The 27814-nt window shown below is 35.9% G+C and overlaps 1 protein-coding gene across 4 annotated transcripts in view; it reads right to left on the reverse strand.

Annotated features, from left to right (window-relative positions):
- The window catches only part of FAF1 (Fas associated factor 1), a 144790-nt gene that overhangs the window by 82566 nt on the left and 34410 nt on the right, over positions 1–27814 (reverse strand). For all 4 annotated transcript variants that reach the window (XM_042873359.1, XM_042873358.1, XM_042873361.1 and 1 more), the window contains 2 exons: positions 27535–27623; positions 19749–19854 (listed from right to left, as the gene is read on the reverse strand). In XM_042873359.1, coding sequence (XP_042729293.1) covers positions 19749–19854; positions 27535–27623 — 195 coding nt within the window. The remainder of the gene's footprint in view (positions 1–19748; positions 19855–27534; positions 27624–27814) is intronic.

The following is a 27814-nucleotide window of genomic DNA, read 5'->3' on the forward strand; positions in this document are numbered from 1 at the left end:
TAAATACATATCTTGCTCTTTCATCACTTCCCTGTTTGTGCGTTTTCATGGGTTTCAAAAGTAATCAGTCATACCAATAAATGGTAAAATAAACGGCCATTTTAAGAAGGAGAATGGAAGTCAGATGCTCAGGTTTTACTGCATTACATGAGTAACACTAGTTGCACTCATATTGAAAAAAATATTTCCCCTTTACAAATTTCTTTTAAGGAAACAGAAAACGCCTAAGACTCGTGTGCTTCAGCAATGATCGATATTTTAAGTGGTAAGCCTAACAGATTTAGCTTAAGAAGCAGATAATAAAAATCACTATTTTGTCAAGTGCCTGTTGTCTCATTTCTTGACAACTCTGATAAAATACTCTTAATGAGAGTAAATTTTACTGTTACTAAGCAATATAAAATCTATAAATATTGTGTAGCACAAGTACCACTGCTGTACAGAGTTGTGTAGTACTATGATGCAGAGAAATCCAGTACTCTGACTTCTGTTCTTTGTGTCCTTCCTCTCCCTACTTTTGCACTTAAACACCACAGCAAGACTGCTGCTGAAGAGATAGGCAGGCTCTTTCTGCAGTCCTTCGATGCCAGAACCCACCAACAAGGTGCACCTAAAAAGGAACATGAGCCACAGATCTGAGTGGTCTCACACATTATTACTAACATCACCAGTACTGTACCGATGGAATGATAGGACAAAGCTACTAGTTTGACTTATGCTGCTCCCTCCAGTCAGCTTACAAATCCATTTGTAACTCAAAGCAGAAATGATATGCAGAGCATGATTTCTCTGAGACCTGCTGGTATCTTTCACTACATAAAAGAGAATATAAAAGAAAACATGAGTTACACAGAAACCCATTAATAACTCAACAGTTGACTTGATAGGTTCATCTGATTAGTGGTACTTAGTTGTTGAGTTCTTACTGAGTTCTCACAACACTAAAGTGTACCAGGGTATCTTTCTCAGTCACCCTAAGTATAAAAATTTAATACCTTTTCTTAAGGTGGTTGAGTTTCCATATATATTATATTGATACTGCTTTAAGATCATGTTCAACTAATTATAAAACAAGATTTACTGAGCTGTTAGTCAGCTTCTTATTTAAAAAAATTGCTTGGTATTTCCTCTATCTCATTTTCACATCTACCAAATCATCACCTTTTATTGAGCTTTTCTTCATATCAACAGTACTACAAATAATCTGAAATTCACCTCTGCATTAACCAAGTAGTGACTGTTAGTTTCACAATGGAAAATAAAATTATGCAGACAATGTGCACAGTGTATTTTTAAGAAATTCACTCTACACACGAGTTACAAAGGTAGCTACTAACACTGCAACGTTTAAGATATATGCAGTTAAAGGACCGATTATTAACAAGCACCTCTCCTATATACATATACAATTTTTAAAAGAGAATGCAGCCTATTTAGCAGTTCACTAACAAAGCTATTCCTTAGCTCATCCCTGCCATAACCTGCTCTATTCAGAAACATATGGGAAAAGACATTAAATAACCAGTGAAAACCATGGACTTCTGGTATTAGTGCTACACATTGCATACCCCTATTCATTATTCCACCTCCCTTGTTTAATCTATCATTAAGATTCAGTGACCCTACACTAAATTTAAAGCAGATCCTTCCTTCCTCCCATGCCTAAATTCACATACTTTTCTAGCTGGGGATGCCCTCGAGTATTAGCCACTCTACAGGGTTTCTCTAATCTCAGCTCTGAACTACGTTGTGCTATAGAAGCAAGAAATTGCTGGTTAACATCTTTAACTATGGAATCTTCCACAAAAAAAAAAACCAAAAAAAAAAAACAAAAAAAAAAAAAAACAACCCTCATTTACTTAATAAGTCTTTAATTTAAAACATACAAAAAAATATGTATTTCCCACTACATGCTTTAGAATAGAAATAATATACTTCTTTTAAGGAATGTTTCCTTGTACCTGTGTCAGAAATAGAATTTCATAGGAAACAATTTTAAAGCGATTTGTTGTAACATCTTAGAAAAGCTAGATCTTCATTTGTATTCAAAGTCAATATGAAATAGTTTTTAATAAACACAAACCAATAAAGCAAGAAGATAAAAAAAATGATGAGATATTAATTGTGCCTTTTTTTTTTTTAAACAAAGGAACTAAAACTATATAAAAATATATAGACCTCTGCCTCTCTCATTTCTTTTTATTGACACAGACTGCACTGCAGTAGCAGTGGCAGTACAGGTGAAAACATTAAAGAGTTTTGAGAAAAAGGGACAAGAATCATTATCATTAACATCTGTACATATTTGTCAACTGTACTCCTGTCTTCCTCTTCCATGATAAGGTGAAAATTGAGCGTCACCAGAATTCTAAAAAGTTAAAGACAGTAAGACTGTGGTGACAAAAAGATGAGACTCTGTTAACAAAACGAACTGGGCAAAGGTGCAATCTGAATGTAGATTTTTTGCCTTTACTGAAAGAAGCTGTAGATTTTTTCCTGTGTTTGTTTCATTAATAATATTTTTATCACACTTAAATATGTTTAAGCTTATTCCCTCAAAAAATAGAACGGAGTTGAAAAGAAGAGGTGCTACGTGACTAAAGACTCCTCTCCTGGCTCTTACTTCTTTAGATTCACCACTAACTAGGGAAGGCGTACAGAAGTTGCACACATTTGTAGCACAGAAAAAGATGAAAGTGTGATCAAGTGAGTAAGATTCAAGTTGTCAAAACCATGCTTTTCCACATGCAGGTTTTGAAGGGTCACTTACAACTCCCATTCCTTATGTACGGTTATCAGGTAACAGAAAAGTATCAGGAACAGTTAAACAGAGTAATCTGAGAGCAACACTGGAAAACCCAAAGACTGAGTTGAACACAGGAAGGTGAAGGAAATGCATTAGCAGAAAAGCTGAACAAAACCAATAACACGAGCTCTATAAAACCAGCAGATAGAACAATCCAGAGACAGATCAGCTGGAACTCTTTGCAACGAGGAAGCCTTCTCTACAAGCAGCATCCTTTTTATGAAGACCTGTTTTGCTGAATCTATCCTTTTCAGCCAACACATAACAGCACATTCCTGCCAAAATCTGCTTCACATGCAGGCTTGGGCTGCATTTATGAGAGACAAGGTGACAAAGCCACAGAAAAGACTTCAAGAAAAGAACATTTTTCCTAACAGGGAAAGCTTTACAAGTTCTTTCACCAGATTCAACTTAATTCTGAACATTCAAGAGAAAAGTTCAGAATATCTATTCAGTTTCTTAAAAAGGTGTACACTGCCACTCCTGCTCATTCCTGCTAATTTTCAGGTTATTTAAATGACACTTCCATTAGTGGGAATGTTTTGACTAGGAAGAAAACCCAGAAACCTTTCTGGACCTGTGTTAAGCAGCAACAACTGGCAGAAATCTAAAAAAATAAAATGCTAAGATCACCTGCCTACGTTCTGAGGCCAAATTTTCAGAAAGTTACACAGCTTAATAGCTAAAACAATAATAAGAACAGTAACAACAACAACATGCATGTATGTAGTAAGGCTCCAGCCGTGTAAACTGCAGCTGAGGCACTCTTCCTGAAGATAAAAGCTTCCAAAATTGGACTGGTTAAATTAGAAACATAAGCAGTCCACAAGAGAATATTCCTGTTTCTGTAGTACAAATTCATTAGTGCTTGATCAACACACTGTGGAGAGTTACCTCTTCTATAGTTTCCAGTATTTACAAAGCTTGTCATTTCTATGCTGTGGAACAACTGAAAAAGCTAATTTGAAACTGTTCTGGCCATTTTCAGTACTCTTCAGTACAAACCTGCTATTGCACTGAAATAAAGTTTTAAATAAAGGTTACAAACATATATTATTTTCTTCTCATTCTCCAAACTTAGCTGTACATGCATCCATAGAACTGTTCAGCAGACAATTACTTGAATTGCAGGTTGTTAGATACTTAATTCACCAAAAATGCCTGCCATGCTGCAGAGATCTAGCAAAGCCTCCATAAGAATTACTTTTCCTCTAAAATAAAACTAGAAACTATGTATTACAAAACGATAGTCACAGATGACAAAAATTAACATCAGAAAAAAAACCTATTCAGCTCAAATTAACACATTTTTATAAATCAAAGCAGAACTTACCCTTGCTTTCTTTCCTGTTACAGAATTATCACTTCAATAGCCAATAAAAAAAAAAAGATCTAATGAGGTATTTCAGTATCTCCCACAGAAATATTTTCAGCTCTGTTTTTCTTTTAAGTGCTTGAAAGGCAAGGAGTAATGAATTGCTCCTGTATAATCTTCCTTATTATTGCTGTATAACAAGAAAGTTAAACCTAGTCTTCATCTTTTACATATTTCAAATTACATTTTTTTTTAAATCTCACTGCAACAATGGCAAAGGATGTCTCTGAGCAGAAAAGACAGTTATTTAACAGCAAGTGAGAAGTTCTGCTTTGAGCAGTAATCTTCCTTGCTTCTCCTAATGGGTAATGAGCTGAAGTGTCAAAGACCTATTTAGTAGCTAAAACAACTGAGAGTTCCACACTCTGAGATCCAGGAAATAATCCAATATCCCTTTGGAATAAGCTTCCACGAGGGCCAATTTAAACGTCTGTCCCAAAAAATTGTCATAAAATATATCTTTGTGAGTCTCCTGGACTACTTCTACCAATTAGGATAAACATCCATTACTGGAGACAAACAGGCACTCTCCAACCCTGGAAGCATCCACGTACATCATGAGGTTCACGGCTGTGAGATGGAGAAATCAGTTACAGTCCAGCAGGAACAACCCAGAAACCTGGAGTAAAAATGGGAAATTCTACTGGCTGTTCACCAGTGAAGTGAGCATGCCTTGGATCTAAGATTGTTTGAAACGGGACAGTGAAATCATAACCATTGGGCAAGAAATGAGCTGCAGTGGGAAAAGAGAAATCTGTCAGGCGAAGGAACACAGACAGACTGACCTTCTTGAGCTGTGAAACCTAGCCAATAATATACAGAGGCATGAGGCAAAGGCGTTCAAGATCCCCTGTTTTAAAGGCAAGCATCTTCATTGCAGTAGTCATTTCAGATATTTGGAATAGTTTCTGTAAAATCCTCTTTTCTTGAAACAAGAGGCCTTTATTAAAACCAACAGGATTAGAAGATCCAGAAAAGGCTTGCCTGCAGATGCCTTGTGAAAACGAATTCCTTAAAAGTAGCAAGAAAAAAAGGCTGCAGGAATGGCAGAAAGCCAACAAAAAGCTAAGAGCTGCTGGTAATGGTGTCACAGAGACAGGCATTTGAAATTGTAAATCTAGACCAGAAGAAATGTGTGTAATCCGTCACCAATGCTAGGGAGAAAATGGATGGGTCAGAACAGAGAATAAACAGATCGCTTCTTTCCAAAAAACAAACAAGAAACATTGACGCTTCGAAATTAGAGATTATCAGCTACTGAATACATGCACATCTGATGGATACTCCAAGGATTCAAAATTAATCATGATTTGCATGAAGCTGTGAGATTCATTCAGACGCTGCTCCAGTTCATTCCACAGCGTATGTTCAATTTGTTGTGGGTTCTGAAAGCATGAGATTAACCTGTACCTGAAGAAATACTCTCAGTTACTCAGGGAAATGCAAAAGATCATTTGACTTTGCCACAAAAAGCCCCTCTGTCTAGTTTTCAGTCTGAAAACAATACCAAAGACAGAGTTTCTGTTCACGTTAACACTTTTTCAAGGATGTTATTGCAGATCTAGTCACTCTTAAGATTAAAATCTGGGTCGAAGATCTTGAGGATACACTAAAATACTTTTAAATACACATCATGCTTGGGAAAGATGCAAAGTCAAGGTGTAAGCACAAAAGACTCAATCTCACCCAAACAAACAAGCTGAATAGGAAAAATGACAATATTATGCCTCTGTTTTTCAGTATCTGGCTCTGAATCAGAAGATCTTAAAGCTTAATGTTCAGTGATAGAGAGATATAGGAAAGCATTTACATTTCAGAAGAAAAACTGTGTAGAAATATTTGCAAATTAAATGTCTCTTAGTGCTGTCATCAAAGCCCTCCTTTTAAAAAAGAATCAATAAAAGCTTCACAAGAATAAACTGTATGCTGTTGTGCTTCCTGCATCGGCATCAGTGCCAATTAAATTCTGAACCCTAAATCTTCAGTGCTTCCTATCACCAGAACAAATGCTGTGATTTTCTGAGATCCCAGGCTAAGACTCGTTCCTACAGCAGTTAGAAAAAAATATTCCTGTTTTGACTTGTCTGCTGAGTAAGCCTGACATTGAAGACACCTGCTGGAAAGTAAATACATAATATCAAGATGTTAATTTTACAGAAACACTTAATTTTTGTGACCACAATTAACACTCAGGGGAAAAAGCCATTGACAGGTCTGCCAGGCTCCTGGTTGTTCCCAGGATCCCCCTCCAGCAGCAGCTCAGCTCCCGCAGCAGCTAAGCAGCAGCTGACCCCAGGGCTGCCTTCAAAGCACCGCATAGGGAGGCGGAGGGGAGCAGGATGACAGGGAGTTAAACACAGCTTTAAAATTATGCTGACACCCAGCTAGGATCCAAAACAGAAGTCTAAGAGCAAACAGCTGCCGAGAACAGCCCATCCACTCCCATCCTCGAGCTCTGGGATCACCCCTATGAGGAGGGCAGCAGGATGTGAATCCTAGAGAGAGGACACCAACAGTTCTAAGGAAGCAATGTCCTACTGCACAATCAGGTCTTCACCTTTATCAAATAACAGGGACATTTATCACTAACCTGGACAAAGAATTAAAAAAGTTGCCCAGCAAATCACCATTTTAACAGGAGTTAAAATGAACACGCACAGCATGCTTACAGGAATTTAAAAATGTAAACGAGTTTTGATTTATGGTGGATATGATCCACTTCCTAGTCATTTCTAAGGTAACACTACATTTAAACTGTCATGCAATCCAAAACTGACTTTTCTTTCCCTCTTATTCCAATTGCATTACAGTATGCTGGCTGTAACTCAGAAATGAGACAAAATAACACACATAATTGAGAAAAGGCTCTAAAGAAAGCCACAGAATGCTTTTACTTTTTAACTACACAACTGTAGGGCTCAGATTGTAGCTTCTACTGCCTTCCTTAGTAAAGACAGGACTCGGGGGAATGAAGGTTTTGCTCTCTACCACGTGCATGTATGTGACTATTAAGTGTTTTATAAACACAGATGTTTTACTGTGGTTTATCTTATACTAAGTTTTACAATGGCATCAAAGTTTGAAGAACAAAACAACAGCCTCACAATTGTCAGCTAACTATAGACCAAATCCAACCTGCTTCAAGGATACAACATCTATCAAAACTTAACAGCTAAGCAATAAATTCTTTTGAACCAATACATTTGGTACACTAATTCAAGACGATTAAAGAAGCAGATAACATTAAGAATTAAAATGCAGAGCACATCTTAGGTAAACATCAAACAAAATATTATTAATTGTTATATACTTTTCATGTATTTGCACTACACACATATTTCAAATGCAAATATTAATTTGGAGAGAAATACCTACTGTATATGCACACACTGAAACAGTTTGCTCAGCTATACTGCACCAGCAGTTATTTGACAAGTTATAGCATCACGAGCTGCTCATTTACATAGGCAGCTATTCTTTTTTTTTTTACAGTGAAGATGTTAATAAGACAACTGCTTTACAGATCCATACTAGCAGCTCCTCCTCTGAAAACGAGTACACAGATGCAGTGTACAAAGTGTACACCAACAAGGCACCAAAAAAATATCTTCTCCAAATCCTAGGCAACACTCATTTTATTGACCTATCTATCTTAATATCCAGAATAATTTAATCAATAGAAAAATCCATTTGATATTCATATAACAACCTGCGAAAATTCAGTTCCTGTTTAAAAACCTAATATGCAAGCATTGTATTCAGTGATGCCCTCCACAAAGGGACAGTTTCAAGGTGTAATTCAATACAGAATCATCAAATAGGCTAGAAAAGACTTTCAAGGTCACCAAGTCCAACCACCAACTCAACCAAGTCCCATCACTAAATCACATCTGTGTGATTTAGTGTGCCACGTCCACACATCTCTTAACTACCTCCAAGGGAGCAGAAAACCATCACTTCCATTGGCATTCTGTCACAATATCTCACCACTCCTCTACACGTAGAATTCTAACACCCAATATGAACCCATTCTGGTGCAACCTCAGATCACGTGTTCAGTTTCTTCTTCTGAAAGCTGAGCAATGGAAAATGGACGTGTGGTTGGGTGTTGCTCTGATCTCAGGCAGGATGCTGCCAAAGCACCCCTCAAAGCCAGAAACCCAAAAGCACACCAATTGCTGCGCAGTCCTAACACTTCCCTCTACTGGAATTGTGACGTGTGCCTCACATGCACCTACAGCATGCACCCTGTAAGGTGTCACTCAAATGAAAGCACACCCACTGCACTTTGCCTTCTGTGCACTGTATCATAAGACAGCAAGCAAAATAAAAATCACAGACGTTTCCATTTATGGTGCTATCCTAACAACTCCCTCTTAACATCATTAACTTGCATCTGGTAAGGTGTAATCTGAAAGACTCCTTACTACATTAATCATAGCCATTTAGGCCTTGGGAATGGAAGATACTTAGAACTTTGCTTTGCAAAAATAAATAAAAGAAGAAAAAAAAAATAGAACCAACAAGGACTATTACTATTTTTCTACAATATGTCTGCCAGGCAGTGATAAAATCTGTTCCTAGAAAGTTGTACTTACTTCTAAAATGGCAAAAAATCTGACCATCTGGTATCACACAGCCTAACTGTACACATCTTACTACATTTCCATTAAAAGGGAATTGAAAACAGAGTATGAATCGTAGGAACTGATGTTTCAGCATCAGTACCCAACACAGCACCCAAAGTCCCCCTGCATTTTATTTCAGAAACAGAAGAGAAAGAGAAACAAAACTAAAGATTTTACAGTGTTCTCAAAATTGTTTCACTCATTTCTGAAGTCAGGCTACTTCCTAGTAATCTAAGCATTTCTAAAAGTAATTTTAAGAAACCTTGACGATTATCTTTGTGTGCAAACATTAGTTTATCCATAGCCATAATTTCAGTTCAGCATCTCCCCTCTATATCTTGTGCAAACTCCTTGCTTGCGCTTACCCAAAAGTAGTTCCTCTTCTAAGGCAAGAATCACTCATTCCTGAATAATTCAAAAGTAGGAGCATAAGAAGTACTTAAATTAATCTGGGAAGTGTTGACAATTTCAGCTTTAACTAACAGCCTCTTTCACCCACTCTACTTAAAAGGTCTTGGCTCTTTTTTATTCTGTGCAGTGACACTGGGCTGGCAGAGAAAAGGCCAGACTGCAGCTGAGAACATCCCCTGTGCACACAGCTGAGAACTGTGACCACAAGACAGCCTGGGCAGGGACAAGACAAACAACAACAGAGAAGCTCTGACATCCTCCACTAACAGCAGCAACAGAACAGTGAAATAGGATACACTTTTGGTAATACAGAACATTCAACAGAACTTCTCTCCCTGGAGCAGAAGGTAAACTGTCAAGTCAGACATGTTCAGTTAATATTCCAAAGTTGGGTCTCATAAGGCCAAGGAAAAACATGGAAATTCACTGGAGCATTTTGTTCGGTCTGAGCAGTGTGAGAGTTTAAATTTTAAAGAACCAAGAGTAGTAAACTAGGATTAAGCCATGGGACACATTTTTACATTACTTCTTAAATCTTCCTGTAAAACACTAATTTTTAGTCTACACCTACGTGTTGCAACCCATGGCAGAGCAGTTGTGCAAAGAATCAACATGAGAAACATTTTATGCTGGCTGCTAGAATATTTGTTAGAGTTTCTGTAGGTAACTCAAGAAATTCAATATCATCTGATAATCTTTTCCTCTTCCAAACAGAATGAATTCAAACAGTCTTTTCAGAACTGTTCTTCAGTTGCTATCAGCTGTGAAGATCAAGTAGAAACATCACCTTCTGAAATCCGTTGAACTGAACTGAGCTCAAGAGGAACAGAAGAAAATAGAGTTTATCTGCAAAACGGGAGAGAACTCAGAGGGTACCAAACCAAACGTTTTTGGGCTTTTTTCCTGTTGCTTATTATTGGAAAATCGAAACATCCAATGCAAAAGAAGTTCTGCAGAACTGGGAAGTAACATTTAGTCAGAAAGTTCACAGTCCCACTCTCCAAGATGACCAAAAATAAGTTGATTTCATATAAGAAGGGACCTGCTTACAGTGTGCTCACATTCCAGTGTGAGCAGTCTCCACAAAAGGCCCTTCATGCACAGCACAAGCCAGCAGTTCTGCTGCCATGGCACACTGGTAGCCACCAACCTCACTCAGGTTGACCCAGTCTTGTGACCTCCATTTCTTGAGGATCCAGTTATCTTTTCAAGCCTAGCTTTCTCATATGCATTTAGCTATGCTTTAGATACTTCATCACTTCTGCACCTGAAGGAGGGTTAATCTGAGAAACATTTCTACTTGACTGAATTTACTCGTGTGTCCCAAGAAGCAGACTTAAAAAATTTCTTGCACCATTCACGCTGTGATGCTTCTCTAGTTGAAGACTGGCTGGTTTCATTTGTATATACATTAATCATGGTGCTTATAGCTATCACTTAAGCTGTCCACTGTCATTTCTACTCATCTTCCAGCACCACTGCTTTCAAAACAAGGTTATAAGAAGTTCACTTTGGTTTGCTAATCTAGACTGAGGAAAACAAAGTAGATTCAAGATTTGGTACAAACCCAAAAATTGTGATCAAACTATATAGTTAGTAAATTGTTTGTCTAAATCTTTCATGTATGATGAAAGATTATTATCATAATTCATTAGCAAATTACAGACTTTGTAATGCAGGCAGTCACAAATTTGGCTTTGTATCAATCATTTTAGACCAGCTGGGTAGAAATTAACACAACTCTGGGATACATAAAATGAAGTGCTCTTTCATTTTTTAATTCACTGGAAACTTTGAAGGAAAAGAACCTTTTTCAAAAATGTCAGTTTTCCTGATTTTTTTTTTTTGAAATCATTCCATTTCACTGTAGAGATATAGAGCTAATACAGCATTTATGCAATACCACAATAACTGCTTAACCAAAAATATAGTGAAAAGTACATGCAAAAGAAAAAGTAGAGAGTTTAAAAAATCCCTCTTTCATTATTTCTGAGGCATTCAAACATGTTAGCGATCATTGGAAGAACGATTAAATAAACACAAAAGCTAACAGCCTAGCTACTCAAAAGATAGAATATTGTCAAAACTCTGCTTGGAGCTTTTTCAGTCAACTGAGATGACCTTGCACAAAAAATGCTTGTTTTGATTATGTCTACTTTCCCTAAGCTACAAGGCTATGTAGAGTGACAGCTGTATTTGGGAGCAACTCAAATTTTATCTTAGTGGCACCTAATCCAGGGTCTGGTACAAACAGCATGGAAAAGTCAGTGTCAAAATTAAACAATGGGCTTTTCTGGGAACAGATGCTTTTTGCCTGCAGCTGTAAAAACCTTAAAACAATCCTATAGCCCACTGTCTGGTCACGCAACTATCACAAAGCAAGGCATAAATTTTGCCACTTATTGCAAATGTTTGCTGAGCGCCTCTATAACCCTTTTTAAGAACAGTAACACGAATTTATTGAGGGTGATTATGAGGCCATTTTATCCTTTAAATGAGTGCAAGGCTCTTCAATATATGCTCACAATTCTTGGTGCAAACACAAAAGACTAACTTTTTAAGTTCATGTTTTACACAAGCATAGAAATATAACTGAAAAACCTTAGGCAACGGGTTTACTAAAGACATAGCACACTGTTTCACTGTGACAATAAGGACCAGACAAAGAAATTAATAATTTACACTTGAAATAGCAACTGTTCTCTTTGCGTAATGATTACAGAACAGTATAGTGCAGTACAATCATTGCACCATTGTTAAGATGCTAAGATCACTTGAGTCTCTCGGCTCCACAGCTGCTATGTAAAACATTCTCATCACCTCAATTCTCCATTAAAGTTTATCTTTCTCGTAAACGAATGCACTATTATAGCCTATATTTAGGTTCAAAGATTATCTTACTAAAAAAGATGTATACGTGTATGACTGAATTAACTAAATAATCAGCTCCCAATTAAATGAGCAATTTACAACATCGAGACTCTAGCTGCACTCCATATGAACCTAAGAGATTTTTAGATCAGCTTCTGTTGTGTATTTAAAAGTGACAGCACCAACATAATTTACATAAGTACAGTATTTTCAAATATTTTCACACTGTGCAAGCACTCTAAAATTGTGAAGTGTTTCCTTTCTTACTGAAGTTTAAAAAAGAGAGAGAAAAAAACTTTTCCAGAACAACAGTTCATTAGCACCTCACTATTTATAATTGGGTTGTTTGATGAGAAAACATGAGAAAACACTGAGCCTACCATAATTTGCACAAATACAAATTTCATAGTTTGAAAACAAATCAGTAATTCAATGTTGTTTTTTTTTTTAATATAAGTGCATATAATGCAATAATAGGAGCGTTCATTCTACAGCTTACATAGGACAGAAAGGTTGATTCGTGGCCCGGTAATTTACAAGGTGCAAACTATTTTTTAATCGTGAAAAACATTAACTAATTTTTTCACCTTTGATTCAACTAAATGGTATTTATAGAGATTGCAGTGCTGCTGCATTTAGCCACAGCGCACTGCCTTCCCATTCTAACCAGCACAGGAACCAGGAACGTGGCTGTTTAATATGTTCATAAAGCTGCTTAGGTTCTCTTGTCATTTCACGGTAACACCTTTTTAATAGCTATCATTATGATAGAAGCCATGCATAAAAATTCCCCACCTCTGGAAGTACAACGGCAAATATTCAGAATCAGAATAGCGGGTGATGGTTTTAATTGCAGTTTTTAAAAAATTCAGGGTTTTAAATTAGGTCTTGATCCCCAAAATCCTCAGCATCCTTAAATTACACGAGTAAAGCCGTTCAATTCAACGTGATTACTTCTAAAATAAGGACAACTCACATGACTGAGCATTTATAGCACAGGACCTATAATCAAAATTATAACAATGACTCCTCATTACTTGCAAATTCAAATAAATTGATCCTCATCCTTTGGAGAGTTTCTCTCAAATCCAACTACATTTATGGAAGGAGTTTAACAGAGACGGGGAACGAAATAAAGACAGAAAGACGAGAGATATAAACATGCACACTAAACTCCCAGCACCGACAAATCGAAAGCTAACAGATGTGTGACTTCTAATTAGTTATAATAATCTGTGCTTCAGCGCCACTGGAACATGCCTCTCCTGCCTTTGGAAATTAAACAGCTTCCGCTGGAGTTTTAAACTCTGAGTGCTTCTAAATTTATGCAAGAAAAAAAACCTCGCCTTCAGTAAATTTTAGATATTTACAGTGATAACTTTATGAAAGGAAAATATTAAATTATAATTATCCTAAACAGACACAGTCTTGTGAAACTAACCCTACATTCATATGAAAATACAAAGCATTGACTATAATGAATTTGATTCATCCTTGGACACAAAGCTTTACCACAGTAAACTCAGTCAACTGTTGCTCTTGCTTTTATATTCATAGTACTTAAATAGCGCACTTTAAAACAAAAAAAACTCCAATTGGCTTTTCATACATCCACCCTCCCCAAAAATAACGCACTTGAAAAACCCAAATGATATGAAAAGGCTTCAAGGCCTCTTTTCTCCTTTTCACAGCACTTTTTTTTTTATTTCTGTTTGCAGTAATCTGCCTTTCACTTTCTCATTGCTACAGAACAAACGAGGAGGCTCAGCACTTTGAAAAGGGGGCTCAATGTGTAATGGGTCCACTAGAATTAATTTAGTTGCACCAAATCCATTGAGCAGTGAGGTTTTTTTCTCTTCTCAAATCATTTTGAGTCGGACGCAGCCCCCAGCCTTTGTAATTCTAGTAAAGCACTTAAAGTGCACAGTAGGTGTTCATCAGGACCATCTGGTCAAAAGCAAAACAAGCTGCTGATTTTGCCTTTGAATAGAATGAAGCAAGTGTGAATTAGTCTCTTCAATTAGCACTATTACAACCTGTCAAGTGCATATTGTAAAACAGGATTATTACAGTATTGGTCACCAGTGCAATTATTTACTCTCTGCCTTTTCTTGCATATAAAAATGTCCATGTTTTCCAGTTTTTGATAACTGAAGCTCGTTTCTTTAATGATGTGCACATCCAAACCCACCAAAACCAAATTACAGGTTATGAAACGTGTTCTGCCAGGAATATAGTACGCTTCATAATTAAAAGAGAAGTAAAAGAGAGTCCTTCCATTACCTGCAATTGCATTTTCTGTTGCATGAAAAGAGAAATGGTTGTATGCCTTCATCAACTCAATCTCTTAGAAACAGATCTCTAAAGCAAACATTAAGGCATTTTAAATGCCTCATAAAGTTATCACTTCCAAGGAGGTACCAAACAGATGGATTCCCCTTATTTCCCAAGAAACTTCTTTTTCAGATAATTGATAACATGACAACTTACAGAAAGTTTATCACAGGTCTCTCTCAGTATACAGAGTTCAGTTTCGCAATGTTCTGTTCTTCAGGAAAAGCCCTCTCTCTCCCCTCCCCCAAAAAATCAGAAATCATCATACTGTATAAAAATAGACTTTTCTCTGCTGGTTTAAGAAGTCCAAACCTAGCTAGCCAGACAGCACTCACTTCCCATAGCAGAACAGCAAGGCTACTGCAGCAATAGATGTTCAAATTCCATTTACTGTTCTCGTTACTCACAATAAATTCAATAGAATTTTTACCTGACAAATTGCTTTAAACAGCAAAAAACAAACAAACAAACAAAACAAAAAAAAAACAACAACACCATACAATTTGTACAAAAAGGAACTTGAATATGTATGGCCACAACATATTCTGCTGGTTTCTCTGACAGAAAGAGAACAACAGTACAGAATGCTTGTGCACCTTTGCATATAAAAAAAAGATCTGCTAACTGCTGGTTTTTATTCACCTAAGAAAAGTGTAACTACTTTAAAACAATTAAACAGCCCAAAAATCTGACAACTTCTCATATATGTACAATATTTGGAGATGCTCATATTAGCATCTTTGGCAAATGCATTCTACTGCAATTAGTTACAAAGAACACGATCTACACATATGTGTTGTGCCCCGTCAGTGTCTGACCTTTACTATGGGTGATCTCACTCAATAATAAGTTTGAAAATATTTTGTACAAATATCAAAAATCTGATCTGAAAAACATACAAAGCTCTCAATGGAAATCTTTTTCTGTATTGAAAGTAATTCATCTGCTTATCTATATTTACATATTACAATTATTCAAACCTTTTAAATAAGGTTTCTGCCTGCATAAACATTCACAGAGTTTTCAAATCTTGTTTCGCATTCATCAACTTCTCTAAAATAGTTTAAAAAAAAAATCAATCCAAACTATCATTAGGGTCTGGCAGCACAGAATTTCTAGCTCTTCTCATCACAAGCAGCTCTATGTACACACAGTTCCTCCTCCTGCCTGCAGTGCTATTGGATACATTGCTTTTCATATTCCACATTAGCCAGTAAGTCTATAGGGAACAAAGAACAAATATATTACCTATCACAGGTGACAGGATGCTACGATGCTAGCCTCTGATTGCTTTATTGGCTAAAGGAACGGCATAAATAGCAAATGCAGCCATGCAAAGGCAGCCTGTATTTCAGAGACGCACCTTTGCATTGTTTGCACAGATTTTATGCTTTACTAGGAATTACAGTACCTGCTACATGCTTCTCCCAGTATTCTCAATTGGACACTTCAAGAAAAAACGCACTGATTTACAAGAGGTCCAACATTCTTCCAATGTATCCACCCTTTAGCAGCCACAGACTGCGTACATTGGATACTTCAGTAATCCAGCACACAGGAATAACAAAAACGGCTTCAAAGTCTCTACCAGCAGTAAAACAGACAAATGCTAACTCTTTTTGATGGAGATACCCAGTTTGTTAAGATTTTTTTGAGGCTTTCCCCTGTGTCACTGACTTAACACGAAGTTTGAAGCATGCTTTTGTGACAGAGTTTTCTGCAAATTAGTTTGTGTATACTTCAAGATGAGAACAAAAACTCGCTTTCCATTATTTAGATATTACCCCTATGCAAAGGGAAGTCTTTCTCCTCTATCAAATAATAAGTACAACTTGCAAAAGAGATATAGAAGAAACCTTAATCTCTAACTGACTTCATAAAAATAGACAGGAAATCATTTATGCTTAATGTGGCAATGTGTTACAATATTTAGCACACGGCTTGTCAAATCAACATTAAAAAATTCTCATACTTCAGCAGGGATAATCTCTACAAATTATTTTAGCAGAATAAAGAGCAAGTATTCAGATGGAAAGTTCACTGTAGTCTTGCAAGTATTAGCAGTTCAATTTGTTATAACTGCCCTTATTCAACCATACAATACATTGGAAATATATTAATTTACAGTCTTCAAACTGGCATAAACCCTACTAATTTTCACTTTAAAATGCAGATCATGGAAAAAAGTAATCATGATATTTCCCAGAACAGTATCTGCCCAGAATTAATTTAATACTGCAATTCTACAAGAACAAACAGATGTCAGAATCTTGCGACACAAATTAATTTGCAATTTAGGCCACCATGCTATCATTAACTTTCCAAGTTAACAACTGCCCTGCCCAACTCACTGAAAAATAATAAATAGAACAAGAGAGAATTTGGCAGTTTCATTTTTATTTGAGTTCTGATGATGCCCCACAGGCTGATGAGCCCCCATCAAAATAACTGATAGAAACTTCTTCTAAAAACTGAGAAATTACATCTTAATATTTGAAGAGTTGAAGATGCCAATAAAACATGTAGGAAAGAAAAAATTAAGAACCATCCAAAATCCAGCTACTGATTCAAAACAAGAGAAATTGTATTGAGATCTGAGCTTAAGGCTTCTCTTAGAGAATTTTTGGTTGGTTTGTTTCCCCATTAAATAGTAAGTTGCTTATCAGGTTTGGTTTTTTAGAAACATCAAGTCACCCAAATATCATTTACAATCACATTTGATGCAATGAGCACAGAGAACCAAAGCAACAGTGTTTTAATAAACCAGAGCTGATTTTGCATTTAATTCTCTGCCATAATCTTTGATAGTTTTCAAAGGGTGGTAGTTTTTTTTTTATTACTGGAAACACCTGGAAAAAATACAATTAGCACTCCAAATTTTACAGTATAGATAACAACAAACCAAACCAACAGCCCTACAGAGACAGTTGCACCCAACTGTGGCAAACAATAGAACATTTTCAGAATTTTAAATTTTGCTTTTAATAATTGATGTAGTCGTTTTGAATCTTTCTGCATAGGATATACCATGTGAGAAGATTGCATTAACACTGCTTAAACATTTCAACTTGTCAGTATGGCCAACTCGATTTCTGAAATATTTGCAGTATTTTCCCATCGAAACAGTAATAAAGGTAGAATAAATATATGCCACTGCTTTATAATCACTGAGCATTAATGAATATTTTATGTCTTTTCAAATCTCCCTGTTTAATTTAAAAGGGTGAAATTAAGTCTCCTCCCTGCAATATGCCAATTATCTGTAAATCAAACAATAACTTGGCCATTATACTCCTTTTTGTTAATATACCAGCAGCTAATTTGAAAACACTGAGTGGTATTTTTAGGTAATAATTGAATAGTCCTTCCTGCCCTCTTGTGGTTGGCAGCTGCAACTTTCATGAAGCTTTCCATGATCACAAAAACATCACAGAAGTAAACTATTAATTTATTAAAGGGCAAATGAGAAAGAAAAGGAAAAAGAAAATCTGACGGACACTTGAAAGGACTGAAATATGTAAGAGAAAAGAAGGAAAGATACCACCAACTCCTCCAAATCACATAAAGTAAGTGAATTCATCAGTCATTCATTACAACCTACGATCCCTACGATCTAAAAGGAAAAAAAAATTACAAGGTCATTAGGGAGTTAACATATAAAATAGTGCTTGTTTTCAATAATTAGACAAATGTTCACCAATTATTTCGTCTCAGCTAAGACCCCAGGGATTTCCACAAGACTTTGCACAGACATATTCACCTGTTCACCATCCACAGCACAAGAAAGTCCAGCATTCTTTTTTCATTTAGCTTTGAAATTATCTTCGTAATTTTATGCACTCTACTGGATGTAATGCTTAGACACAGAAAAACAAGGCAAATAAAGGTTTGATGCTTCATACTAATAGGGGTATGAGATTGTAGGTGTATGTGGGTTTTTTTGGCTTCCTTAGGGGAGAAAATTATAACTCACTTATAAATCAAGCTGAGTCTATCTGATAACACGTTGACTGTAAACAGAAAAGCCTAAATTCCCATGCATTATCACAGCTTTTTGGGTCCTTTAAGTCTGGTAAAATGTACCAGTAAACCAGTAATTCATACAGCATAGGTAAAAATAAACAAATAAACTGGCAACATGCAAGCGTGATTGCTTTCAGGATCTCACTATTTGAAACTACAAGTAATTTGAAGATTCATGGGAATAAATTATTAAAACAACTGATTCTAATTTTAAAGACTAGTGCTTGACTCCTCAAAGAAACAAATTGCTGCAACTAGATTTGTGTGCTTGTATTAAAAAAAAACAAAACAAAACAGAACTTACTACAGAAGGTTTAAAAAACTAAAACAGGCTTTCACAGAGGAAAATTAAAATTTACATCTTTAGAATAACCAGATTCAGAACGAAAACAGCTGGTAATTACTTCTCACTGTTGCTCTGATAATGCTCTAATAGCTAATATTGTTGGACTTAAAATAATTCTGCCCCCTTATCAAATGAAACATTTCCAAAAAATGTGTTTAACACTGGAAGATTGAGGGAAGTGTCAGATCAACAGCAAGTACACATTTCATGATAAAAGCAAACATTTAATCTTAACATTTCATAATATGATTTCTTAAGATTCCCACTTCTGTATTGTTTGTGATATTTCCAGAAGTTACTGGGTTATATGGAAAGTAACATCCAAAACATGTGGCGTTAGAAACACCATGAAGCATTAGAAAAAGAACCTTTCGCTTAGAAAGGAATTTTTACAAATAAGCAGCAACTCCTTGTTCTGAATTCAGAAGGTCCAGATTCACAGATATTTGCTCCTAAAGGTTTTAATTTTGAAGAAGTTCTCTACAATATCACCCCTTGCTGGCCATTCTACAGAACAGCAGTGACATCCATTATATAAAGAAACCATAAGACTACCAAGTCTGTAAGAATTGGAGCACTACAGTAACAACCAGCAATAGCAGAGGTGACTATAAAATGAAGATGGAGCCAATTACAAGAAGAGTAGATAGCAACAGATTCAAAGGGCTTAAAAATAAAATGTCTTTTCTCATCCCTATGGAATAACTCAGTAAGTGCTGCACACATTTTTTGTTATTATCATGTAAAAAGTAGCATCTTTCCGGTATAACATAACAGAAAACTTTCTGTTCTTTGATCAAATTACGGTAATCTTGATGAGCGAATTGATTAAACTAAAAAGAAGACTAATAAAACAAAGGAGTTTCCAACAAGACCATGTGAAACTGTCTTTAACAGAGCTGGCATTAGCTATAATGAGCTACGTTTATTCTTCAGCTGTGAAACAGCACTCACCTCCTGAATGGTACTGCTTCCTGAGAAGTTGAGGTTGTACTCCCGCTGGACTTCTCGATGGGTGATGATCAGCATGAAGTTTTGATTTAATGACTCCTGCAGGGCTCTGAAATGGTTGAAAGAAAAACAAGAAAATCAGGGATAAGCATGTTAGAGCTTGTTTTACAGTTAGATGCAAAAACCCCAGGGTATCCTAAAGTCTACATGGACAAGTCCAGGCACAACATTATCATCTCTCTTTTCACTCTTAAATGCAAGGAGGCATGCTGAGAATGACCAAAGGCCATTCCTGAACTCCTTCCTTAATAAGGTGACTGCAGCCTTTAAAGCTCTCCTAATGTTAAGTATTCTCAAAATTGAGAGTCACATCATCTTCACAAACATCAGGTCTATTTAGCACTCATTATGTCATTAATACCAGGCTTGTAAGCATGTTGATGACCAGACAAAATATCAAGCTACAATGCACGTTAAAAACCGATGGTAAGTAGAACAAGGCAAAGCATGCTCTCAATTCTTTAGGGTTACCTGAAGCATAAATCAAATGGAAATTCTTCCATTTATTTTCAAAGCACATAAACCTGGCTAATTAGAACTGGAAAACTAACCACTGCAAAATTTCTCTTGGGGTTACTGAGCGTTTATATAAGTTAGTTCTGCTCAAATTGTTTTAACTGTACATTCAAATATCTTTAATAATATGAATTAAAAGAAAATCTTAAGATACAGATTAAAGAGGTCAACTTTATGTCACAAACTTGTTTATTGTGATTTTCCCAGTAACAAAACACCTAGATGTTAGAAACGCATCCTGATTAATTAGGTACAAAATTATGCAAGTTTCTCCTGTCAAAGGACATCTGTCATAGAGAAAGCAATTATAGCAGTGTACAAAAACTTACATAGGCTACAAAACTGCATAATAACCACATGCTACATTTCTAATCAATATTTATACAGACTTGACCCATTCAGCGGCAGATGGAATTCAGTTGAGTTTATCTACTTTATTTTTCCTTATAACACACTCTTACAAGAATGCGAAACTTTTTTTTTTCCCTTCAGATCTCAGTTTCACCACAGTTCAATATGCCATTTCTCTAAGTAATAAAGGACAAATTCAGTATGCAGATGAGCTCAGCTGTATCTTAAGATACAAGAAGACAAAAAAGACTGCTAGATTATTTGAGTCTTGATTTGTTAGTTATTCCTTCTACTGTAATTACTGATCTGCAGTTTGGCTGCTCAGATGGTAAGGAGCCCATGCAATACTCAACAGATGCTTTAGCAAGAGATGCATTATTTGCTTTAGCATCTCGAGAAAAATTACCTTACAAAAATATCTTCACCCAGCAACGTAATTTGGATTCTGTGACATCTTATACATAACAATCACATACTACAAAACAAAATCATAAAGTGCAAGTTCTCTTGTCTTTTATGTGCTTTTGTAATAAAGAAAACTAATTTAAATCATTGTTAATGCTAGGTATGTTCTAATGTACAATAGACACCATGCATGTCATTGAATTGAGTGAACTATGCTGAATGTGCAGTCAGCTCCACTTGTCACAGCCTCATAAGAACAGGCTGGAAAAATTTAAAAATACCTGCAGTCCCACAAAGAAGACTCTGAAAAGTTGCGTGCTGATTCTCACAGGTAATTCTAATTAGATTCTTAGTGAGTTTAGCATTGCCATAACCATACTTTCTTTTGGCAAATGTTCAGTAGCAACTAAAGTATCCCGCTGTGCTTTTTCAGATTCTGACTTTTTTTTTCTTTGTTTTCAAGCAAGTACTGGAGGCAACTGATGTACATAACTGTCCTAAAAATATTATTAATTACAGCACGTGGATTCTATTGTCACAAAGGCTCTGCTAGAGCTGTTCTTGACTCTTTCTGAACATCTTTTGCAGATGCAAACTGCTAGCACAACACATGTCTTCATTTCATAATTGATGTAAATATGGAATTAAATAGGGCAGTTAGATTACACCCTCAGTCCCATAAAGCAAGCATAAAACACACGCTTCCATATCATCCAGATTCAAAATATTATATGGAAAAGAAAATTATAGATATACTCAAAGGAAAAGTTTTCAATTTCTGTACTTAATCTAGATGTGACAGTGGAAAGTACTTAGAAAGGGGAAAACATACTTATCAAACAGCTAAATGAAGTGCCTTAAAATTAAAAGCTTCAAAGTAACTACAGATTTTGACATCTCTAGATATTCTGAATGAGAATAGCAAATGTTACCAAGTAAATTTTCTGTATTTATCCACAGCCAAGTACAAAGAGTAGGCTGAAAATTAGGGTAGCTTAAAAAAAAGTTGACTAAAAAAAATTGTTTCAACAAATGTTAGCAATTCAAGTGCATGGTCAATTATTCACCTTTTTTTGCAAGAAAAATAAGGTAAAGAAATTGTGCCAGGGAATGCTTACACAGAAATGCACTGCTCAATTGACCCAATCCACTGAGCTCCCATTTCAAAACTGTGTGGTCTGAAGCCCTAAGACATGGACCATACCTTCACAAGTTATGAAGAGTTGTCAGTGCACCTGACGGGCAATAGGTGCCCACACTCCTCTGTGGGATGGGGTTGATTTGAACACGCCACTGGAGAACCAGCCATGTAGGTCCCTCCTAAATTCATTTCCCCAAGCCATGCTCAAATGTACAGTATAAAGTTATCTAAGCAGGACACTACTCCTGAGCAAGATTGATGCTTTTTTCTTTAAGAAGTATATAACTGCCTCTGAACACTATGCAATTTTCTAAAATTATTGCATCCATGTATGCAGCAGTTTTGGTTTCCTTCAAACGTTACTAGTTGGCTACCATCTTCCAAATGAAATATCTGAATTAAAAGAGAAGAGGAAAAGGAAGAAATGAGGAGGAGAGGATGAAGAAAAAAAAAGAAAAAAAAAAAAAAAAATCAGTGTCAAACTCTAGTTTCCATTGAAGGCAAGTTTGTTTGTTTGGGTTTTTTTTGCCACCAATGCTAACAGAATTTAATTAATCTGAGGATTAATTAGTGGTGAAAGGAATCAAATTCTAGAAGCAGAACTAAAGTAGGCCACTTTTATCAGCAGTGCTTCTTCCCTGCTGCAAACTCTAGCTTTCAAAAGCATTTGCTGGTAGCTTAATGTTACTTTATTTTTCCTCAGCTGAATGATTACACATTCGTGTCAGCACAGGAGGCAAGGGAACTTGACTGTATTTTTAGGCACCAATCATCCATTACAGAAACTCTGCCTACATTTGGAAAAAGAAGCAAGTCTGAGAACAGGCGAAAGAAAAGAGTCCTTATTCTCATCAGATTTAGCAAGAGAAACCTGGATCAGTTTAGGATTGCATATGGATTGCCCTTATAGCACTGGTTATCAGCATCATCACAATGAGCAGGAACCTCAGCGATGGACCAAGATTCAGTTGGGGTTGAAAATGCACGATGTGCAAACAAAAACGTTCCTCTTTAAAGCTGAAATTTCAAGTTTGAAGTTGCAAGAAATTTTTTCACTCACTCAAATAACAGGATTAAAAATCACTAATGAGTTTATTTACAAGCTCTCCATCTGAATTCTAATACAGCAAAATTTATAAACAGCAAGTCTAATACATGAAAAGAAACAATATTTAGCCTAAAAATGTTTAGCTGCAAATAATGCTAGACTTAAGGGGACAGCAACTGTTCAGTCAACACAATGCTGAAGAAAGATGACATCAGTAGTGGTGTTTACATTTTAAGCTTCTACTTCTTATTGTGCTGAAATGCTTAATAAATAAAATAAATTGTTGTATCCATTGTTAAATGACCGATTTGATGCCCTCAGTTAACACTGGTTTAATACTTTGCTTTCTAAATCGCATTTTTCTTTGAAATTTTAGTAATGTTTTTAGCTTTGAAACCAAAAGTATATCCTTATTCAGTGATCAGCAAATATTCCTTTTCATTTCAGTTCAGTTTTGGTTTTGTTTTTGTTTTTTTTAAATGAAATGCATTCAGAATTTCCTAGTAGGCAGTATCTTCCTCAGCCACAAGAATTCTCCAAAACCTCGGAATTTTGTATAAGTAGGCATGACACAAGGTAATTAACATTTCCATTTTAAACTTACGGATTTATACAAGCTCATGTCAACAGAAGTCCAAATTTACTGTAATTACAGATTATTTACATTAAAACAAAATAAGAAATCAGTATGTAAATGTAATGTTTGTTGTAGCTAATGCAGCAAGAGATGGTAGATTAGGTTCAAACAGCAATCAGCAGATCTGGCTAACATGTAAATGAGCAGAAGTCCCTTTGTTTACATTCTATTGCATTTTAAACTTCAGGATTTTTAAACTGTCTCATGAGCAGATGTGAAAATAAAACATTAATCTTACCATCCTTATTGATGCTTTCAAAGTAACTAAAGCAAGGCACTGCTCCTGTCCAGCTAAACAGACAATACTAATAATTGGAGTTGCAGGTTACATCATTCTTAATTAACACTCTGCTACAGTTGATAACATACACTAAAACACCATGCCATAATCACTGCTCTGCAACAATTTAAAAAAACACGTACTCAGCAAAATACATACCCATTACTTGCCATGCATATATGATTTTTATTCCTATCCACACAAACAACTACATTTCTAAAATAAATTACAATCACTTAGCAAAGAAATACATCACTGTTATCACCTCCAACATATAGATTCTTAAAACTGTCTCGGTTGGAAACAATCTTCAAGATCTCCAAGTCCAACCATCAACCTGACCTAGAGTACACTTGGTCAAGCTATTAATTGAAATGACAGTAACAAAATTATCTGGTAAGAAGCACCTCTTAGAATACACCAAACTGAAAGGAAAGACCACCTGGAAAACCTACCTGCATGGCCAGACCAGCATGCCTGCGCTTTTGATGTTCCTCTCTATTGCATTCTCCCAAACCTTTCTCCTGAACTAAATGGAGCCAGCTTTCTAGAAGCACCCATGGCAACAAAGGTAAGAAAAACCACTGTATGGAAGTGAAGAATCTAATCCAACAAAGCAAGTGCAAGGGATCACTCCCTTGGACAACTGAATGATGGACTTCATTGGTACCTTTCTTTTTTAAAATGGATTTCCAAAGCAAATAATGTTTTTCTTACTTGTTTTATCCAGCAAATTTATACATATTCATTAGTCTCAGAGAAATCTGACAGCCTCACAAAGGACTCAAATACCGGGCATAAATCAACAGCAGGATAGAGAAAAGGGACCCAAATTACATTGGGTGTAATCCTCTTACATTCAGCCAACTGCTGGACAATGATCACAAGAAGTAACTGCAGCATGTGGTATCTCTTGTCATTCACTATTACCTGTTACAGAACTATCTGCAGAACAGAAGCAGGGCAGGCTGGCAGTCTAAGCAGATGAAAAAAAATGATATGGGCTACTGAATGTATTGGAGGAACTGAAGTACTGCCAGAGGTAAGCAAGATCAAGGGAAGATGGAGAGAGAGATGAGTTACTGTAGCTGTTGGAATGAGGTAGGAATTCACTAGAAATCATGCTTCTACTGTTCACAGAATACATTGTCTTGTTCTAGGTGCTGTGCATGGACAGGTATGGCTTTGCCAACCTCACATGTGGTATTTGACGTTTCTATTTAATCTTCACACCTAACATGCAGTAGTTGTTCGCTGGGTTTCTATTACCTATGAAAACTTTAGGTATGCCACTGGTGAATGAAGATGCCCTATGACATTTCTGCTTGTTTAAACTATTCCATTTAGATGCCAGTTTAACTTAGTTTCGGGTTTAGGCCATTGGGTCTGTCACAAGTGCCTACATACCAACACACTGGAAAAAGATGTCTCAAACTTTACTCTCCCTGAGCATCAAGAACAGAAACAAACTGGAGTTTATAGAGCTGAGATTAGACTACTCCATTATAAAAGGCATATACATAAAACATCACATAGTAAAATCTCAGGTTGCTCATATATCACTTTCTGAAGATATTGAAATCATGGCTATTTTTCTATGTTTCAAAATAGAAGGCATTTAAAGAAAATGACAGATGAAGTTGAAAAGTAAGAGGCAAAGTTCCTTAACATCCATTAATAATAGATGAGAACATCATGCTTTTATAAATTGAGGGTACCAAACTAATCTGAATAATAACTGACCTAACAGTAGGCAGTAAACAGTGTAACTGGGTTTGGTACATTGCTTCAATTAGATGTGTTTTGATCTGCATTGATGCTTTAATTGGAGGCAAGCCTCCCCTTTCATCTAGAATTTATGACTCCAAGGGATGATCTAGCCTTCAAATTATCTTTAAGTAGCCACTAATTAATCATCATTTGCTATCCCCAAAGGTACCAAATTTATCCTAAAAATATGCAGAACTCATCTCCTCTGTGAAACAAGTATAAACTGTAAAGCTAACACCCACTGTGAAATTATTAGGAAGTAAAGTTCTTTTAAACTGTTCAACAAGAAAGCCTGAGAACTCCTTTTAAACAGTTTGTTGCTGTTACACAGTTTATTTCAGTTAAAATCATCAGCATTTATTTCCATTGAAATTAAAATATACTAGGAATCCATGTTGAAAAATTTGTTAGCATCTACATAGTTTTTCCACAGTATTGTCACTATCCTTCAGTTAACTCGTTATGCATAACATCCGATCGTTCCTACTCACAACTACAACTCCTTTCAGCACATTGAATTCACATCACAGCTCAGTACTAACCAGCTCTTTCTGTTCCATTACCATTATTCCCTCTTTTAATGCTTGTGTTTTATTAATAATTATTACTTTTTTTTTTTTTTTTTTAATAATATACATCAGCTTTCTTATTTCCTCCACAGCATGCAGGGTTGTGGACCTACGTACTACGTTTATTTCTATTGATTGTCAAAAGGATTCCTTCATCACATCTGTAGAATATTCTGCTATCTAACTACAGCAGCAGAAAAGCAATTCAGACAATTTGAAGGCAATCTAGTCTCCTGATTATGCAATTTGATCATTTCAAACTGCAATCTTTCCTGCTTACTCGACAACTGAGGATCAGAGCTACTCCTTTCACACTCAATTACAGTGCACCCTCTAGTGGCCACGGAACAAAATTCATGTTTTCCCATTAAGAATACACACCAATCCACCTTCGAGAAGCTATATATAGACAGGGTAGAAAATAAGACAAATAAATTAAAGCAAAGTGGCTACAAATTACAACAACAACGATTCCATTTCCCATAAAAACTATTTAATTTTCAAACCTTTGCAATATTCACTGACTAGTGAACACTTGAGTATTGAAATCAGTAATAGAAGATACCCTGCTTAGAGGACATTATTACTCTAACTGTACACTTTATAAGTCCAAGAAGATAGGATAAAGTGACACACACTTCAGAAAGAAAGTTCTGGTCTGCTGGTAACTATCTGTATGTGTTTATGAATCAATCTAATGTGATAAACTATGAAAGACCAGCTTTCATTTCCACAGGGACAAGATTTTTAAAAAATTAAGTCATAAAAACTTGAAGATGCAAAATGCTGTATGAACCTCAGTATGTAGTTATGTGTGTATTACACCACAGTTTTCTTAAAACAACCTTCTTTCAACAGTGAGGTGCTGAGGTAGTTAATCTTTACACTTGTATCTTAGAGCAGTGAAACACTGCACATTTACTGATTGCAAATTCCTGCAAGAATGCAAACTGTTTCATAGAAAACACACAGAAAGAATCATACAAGCTGAATCTGTAGACAAAAGACTTACCCAGAATGACTTGAAGAAGGAGGAGGCAGGTCAGGCGTTAGAACATAAAGACTATTATTTTTTGGCAAGTGTAGAGTTTTTAAAACAGTCTGAAGGAAGAAAAAAAAAAATTGTAAATATAAAACATTTGCTGATTTTGACATATTAGTTTACTTTATTCCTTTTAATTATAAAAGCTTCTTCACAACACCAGCAAATTTTTAAGATCTACTGTAAATTTAATAACAACTCTATAGGTATGCTGCATTGTATCTAAAAACACTGCAAAATACATTGATGT

Source organism: Lagopus leucura, unplaced genomic scaffold, assembly GCF_019238085.1.
Source record: "Lagopus leucura isolate 7727_CA_CO unplaced genomic scaffold, USGS_WTPT01 Super-Scaffold_100009, whole genome shotgun sequence".
In the NCBI taxonomy this organism is placed as follows: domain Eukaryota; kingdom Metazoa; phylum Chordata; class Aves; order Galliformes; family Phasianidae; genus Lagopus; species Lagopus leucura.